At 38.9% G+C, this 11696-nt stretch overlaps 1 protein-coding gene across 2 annotated transcripts in view; it reads right to left on the bottom strand.

Annotated features, from left to right (window-relative positions):
- The window catches only part of TTBK2 (tau tubulin kinase 2), a 220708-nt gene that overhangs the window by 161873 nt on the left and 47139 nt on the right, over positions 1 to 11696 (bottom strand). Inside the window, exon 1 of one of the 2 annotated variants that reach the window (XM_019519087.1) lies at positions 11406 to 11504. In XM_019519087.1, the coding sequence (XP_019374632.1) occupies positions 11406 to 11498 (93 nt within the window). In that variant the 5' untranslated portion in view covers positions 11499 to 11504. Of the gene's footprint in view, positions 1 to 11405; positions 11511 to 11696 lie in introns of those variants that run through there. The other variant, XM_019519088.1, reaches the window with a different exon arrangement.

Raw genomic sequence — 11696 nt, forward strand, 5'->3', positions numbered from 1 at the left:
AGGGGAAGACATAAGCAGCCTAGAAAGAGTAAAGGATTAGAGATTATTTACAGAAAGTTTTTAAAGTCAGTAGGACTGCACAAGATGCATCCTAGAGTATTCAAGGAATTAGCTGACATAACAGTAACTTCAAAACCATTGACAATTCTCTCTGAGAACTGATTAAGGTAAAGTGACATCCTGGAAAACTGGGAAAGGGTATAAATATAATGCCTATCTTAAAAAAAAAAAAAAAGGGGGGAGGAGAATACAAATTGCTCGGCCTGAGAGACTGCATCAACAAGTAATTGAAGATATCAAGAGAGATTACATCAACAAGTAATCTATTTCTAAACACCTACCAGAAAAATAAGGTGATGAGGAACAGCTATTAAAGAACAGTTATTAAGAGCAAGTCATGTTTGACCAGCCTGATACCTGTTTACAACATGGTGATGTGCTTTGTGGATGGGGGAGAGCAATGGATATGATATAACTTGACTTCAGATAGGCTTTCAATACCATCTCCCAGGACAGTCTCATTAGAAAGCTAGACAAAAGTGCTGTAAGATGGATATCTAATTGTTTAGATCACTGTTCCCCAGGAGTAGTCATCCATGGCTTAGATGTCTAGTTAAGAGGAGATATCAAGTGGAGTTCCCCAGGGAGCTCTATACTCTCTGAAGTCCTGTTTCATACCCTCAGAAATACAGAATATTGAAACCCACTGGACACTTTGGGAAAAACAAAAATTACTGTATTTTTTTTTTTTTTTATACAAGACGCCCCCAAATAAGACATACCTTGTTTTTGGAAGGCAGAATGTAGAAAAACAGTTTTCCACAGTTGTGGCCAACTGTGTGACAAAGTCAGTCTTCCTGGGAACAGTGTACAGGAAGTGTGGCATTTCAGACAGTCTGGATGAAGCAGCAGGAATTTCCACATTACAAGCCTCATCAAGATACTATCAGCAGCTCATTCGCTGCTTGTGGGACAAGTTACAACGCTCATCCAATAGCTATGGCTAAAATACATTAATGCAGGACTTTGCCCCTTAAGCTTACTGAGCTAGACATAAGTGGTAACCATCTCGACACGCAGCGTATTCATGTGTGCTTCTTTTCTAGCAAAGAAAACAGTTTCCCTGCATAAGACATGCTGATGCCTTAAGAATGATTTTGGGAGGAAAGGTGCTTGTCATGTGAGAGAAAATACAGTACACTTTCCCAATACCACTAACAAATTAGAAACATATACTCAAAGATGCTAAGGATTAAGGTTTACATCAAAAAAGATAAAGGCATTTAGATTCCTTTCCTAAGACGACAAAGACGCCTTCCTTGATTTAAACATTTTAGCCATCACCAAGACAAGACAAAAGACTGGAATAGGATGATAGGAACAGTATCTAACATGTGCCAATATTCTCGAAGTAAAAACTGGTAAATTTTGAATTTGTAGAGGTTTGCCAGTTTTACTAACTTTGGATGCATTTGCCAGATAAAGGTTGAAGGAAGCCTCTATAGTTCAATTCCAGGAGGAAAAACAGAATTTGGCAATTCTCATTCTGCAACCCCTTCCAATTCAGTTCAATTTCCAGTTTCGTCTTTCCCTTAGAGCATTTTGTCTTGTCTCATTCCCTCTAACTTGCCACCTTTTAAACACTTTCAACATCATTTCATAGTCTACTTTCCATGCACATTCTATGCTCTCCGTCACCCTTTCATTCTCTACCCAGTTTCCAACACCATTATTCTAATGTTTCTTTCTTTAACCAATTTCACCTAGAATTTTATTCTATAACTAGGGCCTAGTTTCAATTGCAGGCCCAGCTGATGGTGCAGCAGCTCCTTTAACCTTGGAGTTCCCTCCCATACACCCCCACCCCCCACCACTGACTGGCAGAGGGGCCCTGTAGGCCCTTCCACTTGCCACTTGCTTCTAGTCTGAGATGACATGAATCCAAAGAGGCTGGGCTTCTAAATCAGTGAGTAAGGACAACTCATTTACCCAGGAGAACAAATGAATATATAATTAATTCACTGGTCCTGTAGTCTGATAAGCAGCAGTTTATTCTGCATCAGTTCTTCATCTGAGGATCTGCTGTGATGATGCCCTAGAATTGTTTTCAGCTGTCCTAAAATACAGAACAGCTGTTCTCAACTTTGTTAGACTCAGGGCACCCCCCAGAAAATGCCAGCTCTTAATTTTCCCCCTCTTTTTTTTACTATGGAAAAATAAGGGTGATTCTTCTGTTCCAAAGAACTCTGAAAGACCACAAGTCAGAATGCCTTTAACACTATGGATTCCTATTTGAAATGTCTGAGTTTACCTTGTGAATCCTGTTTGCATGCTTATTGCTTAACAGTGCTCACAATGCCTATGGAACCCACAAAAAGATCAAGGCACCCTAGTTGAGAATCACTGATCTAGAGATTTGAAGGGAAAGAAAATGTGGTAGGGCAGAAGGAGTTAATTCCTACAACAGTAGCAGTTTTAGATAACTATCAAATGTCAAACTCCTTATTCACCAAAAAATCCTCCTTGGAGTCGCTTTTTTGAAGCCTGCAAAATCATTAATTTCAGCTCCTACCTGCTGTAAATTGAATGGAGGTCATTTGGGATATCCTAATCCAAAGGTGAAATATTGTGCTTTCTAATGGCAAATCCCACCAGGGAAGGAAACCAACTAAATGGGGTGAAAAAAAGCTTGCATGACAGTCCTCTAAATAGATTATATATTATCTACCTAGGACATCCGATGACCATAATGAAAACCACAGCAAGCCCTCTAAATGTCAAGCTACAGAAATGTTCTACTGATACTTCTCTTGCTGTTTTCAGAAAAGTACTGTGTTGAAAAAAGCTCCTGTATTTTAAATTTGTGTACTGTAGTATTGTTTCTTCATACTGGCAAAAGCAATAACAAACAAGTTCTAAAGTCAAGAAATGAAGATTGATGGTATGCTTGTACAATTGTAAGAGTCCTGCATAAAATCTCCTACTAAGAAACAAAGATTTTTTTTTAAACTGGTGATAAGCTGAATCATCCATTTATTCTGCCATTTTCCTTCTCAAAAATTAATTAACTAAACAACAAGCCCTGGATAATATGATTGTGAAATAATATAATTTTCTTGACAAATATATCCACCTTCTACCTTACAAGTCAGACTCAACCAAGCTAACTGCATTTATTGTTGCTCATCCCATGCCCGTTACCTATGGTAGAAAATGGAAGGGGAAAAATAGTGACATTAACCTTTGGCCTTGTTTTATCTCAGTGTAAGCCATGATATAAAGTATTTAACTATGAGTTCTTCATGCAAATCAATGTTGTGTACACGTTTAAAATGAGGAAATCATTTTCTGAAGCTACCTAGAATCAAGAAACTAAAATCCACAAAAAGGTAGGAAAAAATTAAAGCATTACCTTATGGTCAAGTCACACCAAAACAATTGATACTAAACAGAGGACTCAGGTTTTCTATCTAAGAAAGGTTTCTAAAATATCCTGGAAGTAATTTTCCTGTAATTACATCTGCTTAGTACAGAAAGTAATTTAATTTAATCACAGAAGCTGCAGCTTCTTTTAACTTAATTCTACAACCAGCTCAGGCATATAGAAGACAATGGTATCCAGTAAAAAATACAGACTGCAATAAACACAAATATATTGGAGGAGGCTGTAAAATTTGCACATAGGGAGTTTATACACCCCCATTAAAACCCTGTGATTAAATTAATAGTATGGAAGGGGGGAATCAATTCCAAAAACTTGGTTTGGAAGAGGGAAGCAAACATAGCTGCAAAAAATGGATGCTTAGGATTTTTAACTAAATAAAGAGAAGGGGGAAACAAATTAAGCAGAAAAATCTTCCAAAACAAATCTGATTTTTATTTAAATAATATTTTTAAATTTTTATTTACATTTTAATTAAGATTTTGGCATTAAAAATAAACTGCAAGCCATATTGAGGATTACATTTTCTTGTATTAATACAAGGAATATTGATGATTAAACTTAGTATCTTTAAACACTTAAATATAGAATAAACTGAATCCACAACTAATGAAAATGCAGCAAAAATAAAAACAAGGCAAGATAGGATGAGATTTACTAGTTTTAGAAGTGTGAAAGAAACCTTAAGTCACATAAGACACCATTTCATGTTCAAAAGACTTAAGAAGGAATTTAAGTCGCAAGTCACTTTCACCAACACATATTTGAAAATGTTTCTAAACCAATAAAAAATGATCTTTTAAATTCACTTACTAATAGTTAATCCCAGTATTCAATACAACATTTAGTTGCAAATTTGACACAGGGTTTGATAACAGAAGTTTGTGTGTCCAAAATATTTATATCTGTTTTATTTAATAAAAATAAATGTTATTTATTCTGCATATTCAATTAAATGTCATTTAGCATCCTACTGCAGCTGCCTGACCAAAATCAGGAGCAAAATGTCAATTATCTAGTAAATAAGTGGTAGATCATTCAGCTCATAAGGGCAGCCTGCTCACTAGCAAGAATTAAATCCTTGCTCAGTAGGCACTACAATATTCCCAGGATGTCAAACAAGGTTCTTCCTGCCATGCCCTGGTGCCCAACCATAGAAAACCCTGGCTGCAGTTCCATTACCAGAAGAGATCAAAAGGGCCATCAGACAGATGTCACTAAGTAAGGCACCCTGCCCAAATGCTTCTGAAGCCAAAACTTTCCAACAGAATAGGCAGCAGATGACTACACAATTTATAGCATAGCCATACATTCCCCTTTCCAGAAGGGCATATAACCACCCCCCTCCCCCTCCGCCACCCAGATGGCTTTCGTCTGCACATCTGGTCTTCCTGAGAACAGCAATATCAATGTCGTATCATGAGAGTTCTCGGGCAACAATAGCTGTTCTACGTTCAAATCTGTCACTGTTCGGGTTATCTAGTAGGGTCTGGACAATTTGGATCCCCCTGGAAGTGGCTATCTAGTCAGGTAAGATAATGTGGGACAGCTTGCATTTGGGGCACTTTTTCTAGCCCCCTCCCTGTGCAGGGTGAGCAGAGGGCATCCCCTTAAAGGAACTGCTCAGTCACAACTGCAGCTGCTGAATCACCCTCCTGTCCCATTCCAAGGGTGAACTGACCAACACACGATCACCACTTGTGTGTGGATCCATGACTAGGGACTCCCAGCAATCACTTGGTCTGTCTCCAGTCATCACTCATCCATCACTGCAGGACTCCACAGAGGTTATGGGTATTGACAATTGGTTACTGTGGTAGATGTTGGATCCAGAGGGAGAAGCCTATGTCTGACTTGTTTTACGTGAGGAGGCTATTATGCATCAGCAACTGCATGGATCTTAGTGGAGGAGAAACTTGTGTCCAGTGGCAAGAAAATCCAAGACTACTGGGGTTACTCTTCCACTGCAGCCTTCATCTGCCTTCACAGCTGTTGAGAAGTATGCCTTCTTCATGTGCCTGCTCCACCACTGAGGTCTTTATGTTATGCTGTGTTGAACTGCTCTTTGTCCGATACCTCCCCTTAGACCTTACTGCCATGGGTGACTACCAGGAGTACAAGACTACCAACAGTATTGCTCTTAGAGTCATTGATACATGTAAGCCTCTCCACCCCATCAACATAGCAGTCTATGGAGAGGCAGATCCAGGAAAAGTGCTGAGAACACTATCAGAAGCTATTATGGTCTTTACTGATTTGGCCAACACCACTGATTCTGTTAACTGTGAGGATTTATGGAAGATATTATCAGAGCTTGGCTGCCTGGGGAAATTTATTACCATCCTAAAACTCTTTTGTGACCAGATGACCAAATCTATCCTCTGTAGTGGCTCCACTACAGAGCACTTTGCCATTCAGCATGGTGTCAAGCAGGGCTGTGTGATCGCACCAATTCTGCTTTCCATCTTTCCTGCAGTCATTGAGAAGCTCATGCGTGACCATCTGCCACATGGCATTGGCATCAAGTACAGAATGGATGGGAACCTTTCCAATCTTTCCCGCCTCCATGTCAAAACCAAAATGACATCAACCTTGATCATGGAACTTCAGTATGCCAATGATTGTGCTGTCACTGCACATAAGGAGGAGGACCTATAAGCAGCCTTTAACTGCTTCTCTCAACCATACCAGTTCCTGGGACTGACCCTTAACATCAACAAAGGTGCTTCCCCAGCCTGCTCTGGGTCAATCAACTCCTCTGGCAGAGATCCTCACTGATGGACAGGAACTGGAGAATGTTGAATACTTTGCATACCTTGGCAGCCATCGCTCAAAGAAGGCCAATATTGGCAAGGAGATCCAGTATAGGATCCTATGTGCCAGCTCTGCCTTTGGAAGACTGCATCATCATGTGTTCAGCTATCACAACATCAGAACTTGAACAAAGCTCCTACTATATAAGGCTGTGGTAATCCCAACTCTTCTCTACAGCTGTGAAGCTTGGGTGACTTATCAGAACCACCTAAAAAGTTATGAATACCATCATCAGAGGACCTTGGCATAAAGTGGGAGGATCATTGCATAAATGCCAGTGTCCTTGCTAATGCTAACACCATCAGTATGGAAGCATTCATTATTTAACATCAGCTGCAGTGAACATGGCACTGTGTGCGCATGCCTGATGCATGTTTATCAAAACAACTGCTATACACCCAACTCAGCCAAGGACAAAAGACATGCGGGGGGCCAGAGGAAAAGTTTCAAAAATGCACTCAAGGTGAACAATAAGTGTGGGCACCGACACCACATAATGGGAAAACCTAGCCTGGGACAAGGCTACATGGCAATGCCTTGAGAGAGAAGGTACAACTTACTTTGAGGAAAATTGTCTTGTCCTAGAGACAAAAAAATTACAGAAATGGAAGGAAAGGAAACAAGATTCAGAAATCTGTGGTCTGACCTTCTCTTTGACCACCACTTATGGAGTTTGCCAGAGAGTCTGCAGCTCCAAGACTAGCCTCTTTAAGCCATCAATAGCCCCATTTATAACCGTTTACCTGACCCACAGAAGCAATCATTCTTGACCATGAGGGCAACTTATAGCATTTTTCCCACTTTTGTGAAAGGACCCAAAGCCACCAGATTTCAAGGATGCTCCCATTTTGAGTCTTGGCAAACTGCTATGACAGTCATCATGGTATTGCTCTACTCTGCTGCTGGGAGAATTCTTGCAAGAATTATATTGAGTACATTAATCTTGGGCATCACACTATGATTTTCTTTAGGAAGAAGTACTAATGATACAACATTTTCAATTCAGCAACTACAAGGAAAAATGCAGAGAACACAGCCAAGATGTATATGTGAACTTGACCAAAAATTTCAACTCAGTAAAACATTAGGCTCATAAGACATTGTTGCACGAATTTGGTGTCCACAGAGATTTGTGTATATGGAAGGACCTTTTTATAATAGAATGGTGGTCCCAAGTATGGGACCTGGAAGAATCATTTGAAAAAACACAAAGCTAAGTTGTGACCTGGAACCAACCCTATTTCACTTTTTGTCCAGCTGGTGAAGGAGCGTAGAACTAGCTTCAGACCAATGTCATACTATTCCATTTGCAGCACCTACAAGCCTGCTGGAAGCTACTGGTGCAATTACCGATTAGGGATCTGTTATTTGCAGATAGTTGTTCTTTAGACCCCTGCAGGTAAAAGCACAAGAGGAACTGATGCACAATTCACACAATGGCACTTACTGCCATGCTGCATGTACATAACAGAATCATGATCCTAGGCACCCCCTGCACTGCATCAGCTGACAGGGCTCTTACCTGTGGGAGCACATGGTGTTCCCCCACAACTGGGAGCCCCATCAACTGGTGGGCTCCCAGCCATAGGGGTACACCTGGCCACACATTCAATTAATAGCATGAAAGGAACCAACCACAAAGTTATTCCACATTTTTTGTGGAATAACTTTGTGACTTATTCCTTGTTTTATGATGCCATTCATTGCTTTAATGTGTGGCAAGCTTACAACTTAAAACATGACTAACTGATTAATCACATCTTAAGTGTAACATGTGGCAGGGACCTTAAATTGAGCACACGCTCAAAGACATTCAGTCTATAATCCCCAGTTTGTATGTCTATTAACAGTGAGCCTCAAAAAAGCTGAAGTCTCGTGACCCATGCAGAACTACTAGTTAAGACTAAAAACGTGTCCCCAAACAACTTTTGTTGCACTAGCAGCTCATCAGCTAGAAATGTTCTGTTTGAGCACGAGACCATCTAAACCAGTGATTCTCAACTTTTTTAGACTCCAGGCCCCCTTGGATAGCCTCAAGGGAGCCTTCAGAAAACACCAGCTTTGGTTTTCACTTATTTTTTGACTACAGAAAAACAGAGCAAGTCTTCTGTTGCAAAAAACTCAAAAACTACAGCAGGTAAGAATGTTTTTAATACTATGAATTCTTATTTGAAATCTCTGGGTTTGTCTTATGAATCGTTTGTACATCTAACAGTACTAACATTGTGCAGCACCATGCAACACCCTTGAAAGGATCTTTTTAAGGCACCCCGCAGTTGAGAATCTCTGGTCTAAACGTATAGCAAAGGCTAGTATTGCTTTACGGCAATTTAAGAAAGTATCTCTGAAATGACTAACGTCCAGCTATGCACCACGTTAGAAGTTTATCACACCACAGTACTCACAGCACTACTCTACAAGTCTAACTTAGTCACAAATCAGCAGTACATCAAGCAATTTAAATTAAATCTATGCTGCCTCCTTTCCATTTGAAATATCAAATTTCAAGACAAAATTTCAAATACTTCACAGATGTCAAATAGGTGGCACTGAGTGCTTCTTGATCAAGCCTCAATTTTACTGAATCAGACATGTTGTAAGAATGATATATACTAGAATTCCAAAAGCATTTTTATAGCAAACTTAAAACAAGAAACATATTCTATTTGTCGATCATACCACCACTACAAAGACGCATCAAAATACCACTGACAGCTTGTGATTCTAACAAAAACAGCTGGGAGTAGCTTACCAAAGATAAAAATATCTGAAACACAGATGCATAGTAGATGTCCAGGAATTTGAAAAAACACCATTACAATATGTTGCGAGAAGAAGGAGAAATTAAGAGCAAACAAGGTGCAATCTCCTTAGTAGCAGTCTGTGTTTACAGTGAACCTGAGAGTAAATCTAAAGAAGATTAGAATAAGAATGATTATAATGGAGCATAGCTGCTCTACAATCACGCAGAATATTTTCCTTAAAAGAAAATCCAATTTAATTTTATTCATAATCATATTGTTTAATACAAATATAAATATGATTCTTCATAATCATAATGGCTTAGTACTTAAAATAAGTCATACTAATCAGTGCAAATGAAAGAAGTGTGCATATTGCTTGTTTATATACAATATTATTATTATATTACGTGTATTATCTGTCAAAAAGCCTGAAAATAGACTATGCCAAATAGAAAATTATTTCAGTTACACTGGAGGGCACTGCAATGAAAAACAAAAGCAAGCAGACTGCACAATGCAAAATCTAATATTCCTGTTAATTTTTCTGAAAATACCATCACTGGTGGACCTGTAGTATTGAACTTAAAAAAAAATAAGTTTTTCCTTACAAAATGATAATTCAGACATCCTAAATATCCAGACATATAGAAAAAAAGACAAGGGTTTGGAATTATTTAATAAAAAACACACTATTTCAAAAAGCTTAGCTCACCTTTCGAAGGGCAGCAGCTACTCTATTGCTCTCCCCTACCCTTTATTTTCATTCAAATGCCAGCATTATGGCTGAAGGTACAGAGTGTAGCAGAACCTCACTAATTTATTTAGTTAATTCACAAGTCTATGCACACAAAAACTGTGATTTTGTCCTACCCCTCAGCCACAGTGGAACTAAAAACATTCTAGAGATGGCTCCTAATAAATCAGGTTTCATTACATACACTACACATTCATTATTGCGCTGTAACTATTGTACATTAAGTTTAGTACTTGCATAATCAAGTACTAAATAAATGTGCAGTAACTGGCACTACTGCACAGTAGCACTGGTGCATGGCTTTTTACCAATGTTAACTGCACAGTAGCCCAAAACTATTAGCACATTAGCATGGTTTTTGCCCTGCATGCTAACGCGCAGTAGAATTAGGCTCCTGCAGTTAGTGCCTCATATAGATGCTAGACATTATTAAAAAGTACAATATTAAGTACTACTATAAACTTTTACACTAAAAACTAGTTACAACAAAAGATTATATCAGCAGTTCCCAAACTCTGACAGATTGCGCACCACCAATTTAAAATGATGCAACCTTAAGTTCCACAAGCAATTTTTTCAGTTCAACCTTAAGTACCACCAGCAAATTTTTGCCATATGAAGTAATTATAATAAGTCTGTTAACGCATACCACTGACAGGTTGTCTGCGTACCACTGGTGGTACCTGTATCACAGATTGGGAACCACTGGACTATATTTTATGATGCTCGTGTTCACTTACTTGTCTCTTCGCAAATTTCAGGAATTCCAAATGCAAACCCCCAAACATCAGCAAATTACAGAGGCTCTTCTCTACCTAATGTGATCTGCTCATTCAGTCACTTGTTTTAAAGATCTTCTCTGACTAAACGATGTGTTAATTCTCCCCTCATTTTAAAACAACAGTAGTTCTTTTCAGCAATACAACAGCTACATTTACCTATATTTTATTTCATTCTATCATTCTGCCCGATTCTTTCTTTTCTAGACAACATCAGGTTTTCAATTTAATGTTCGAATGTCTCCCATCCTCCTCCTCCTATAGGCTAGGTACAGATATTCTTAAAGCTTGAGGCAGAATCGATGCAAGCTGCGTAGGTTTCTGCAAGCAACGCAGTTTAGATGAGTAGCAAACAAAACACACATTCGCCCTTTGGGCAGCGGGGGACAAGTCTTAGACTGAATTCCACCATTTTTCAACCAGTTTACGTGTGCTTAACTTCTGTTCTGCTACAGATATAAACTGGTTTTGTGTGCTGAACTTCTGGTATGGGTATAGACCTGTTTCTGATCACTTATACTGGTAAACAAGTCTGTACCTGACCATACTTTATCTGCCAAGAAACATTCTGCTGTAGCGTAACATCTAGTAGTCACTGAGGTCCTGCTTTTCCAGATAGAAAACTGTGTCAGAGACTGATCAATGCACAAAGCATTTAAGCACTGCCCACGGTCACATAAGTCTGCATCTTAGGCCAAAGTTAGAACCCACCCTTGTTTATGACTCCAAGGTCATTTGATCTTTCTTTTGTATGAAGTCATATATCTCTGCTCCATTCAATCTTACACAGGGACCTTTCCAGAAATATTTGTGTATATTTTCACAGGAAATTATTAATAATTTACAGTAACTGTGGAAAAAAAAATTCTTACTGGTCTGACATCCCCACATGAATTTGTAAATTGTCGTGCCAAGCCAAAATCCAGCATGTAACACTTCCTACACGTGCTTGGGAAACGCCCCATGGCGAAGTTCGACTAGAAAATAAACAAAAAGTATACGTGTTAACATACAAACAAATGAAAGGCATTTTTCATTATCATGTCCTTTCTTCTGTATTTTATTTTTAACTCATGCCCCATTCACTTTGAGTATGGTCATATGCTCAAGAGTAAAATGGAGCATTAAGTGAACGAACTACCACAAGGTCAACTAGGGTGTGA

The sequence above is a fragment of the Gavialis gangeticus genome, unplaced genomic scaffold (genome assembly GCF_001723915.1).
Source record: "Gavialis gangeticus isolate Ggan-Ray unplaced genomic scaffold, GavGan_comp1, whole genome shotgun sequence".
Classification (NCBI taxonomy): domain Eukaryota; kingdom Metazoa; phylum Chordata; order Crocodylia; family Gavialidae; genus Gavialis; species Gavialis gangeticus.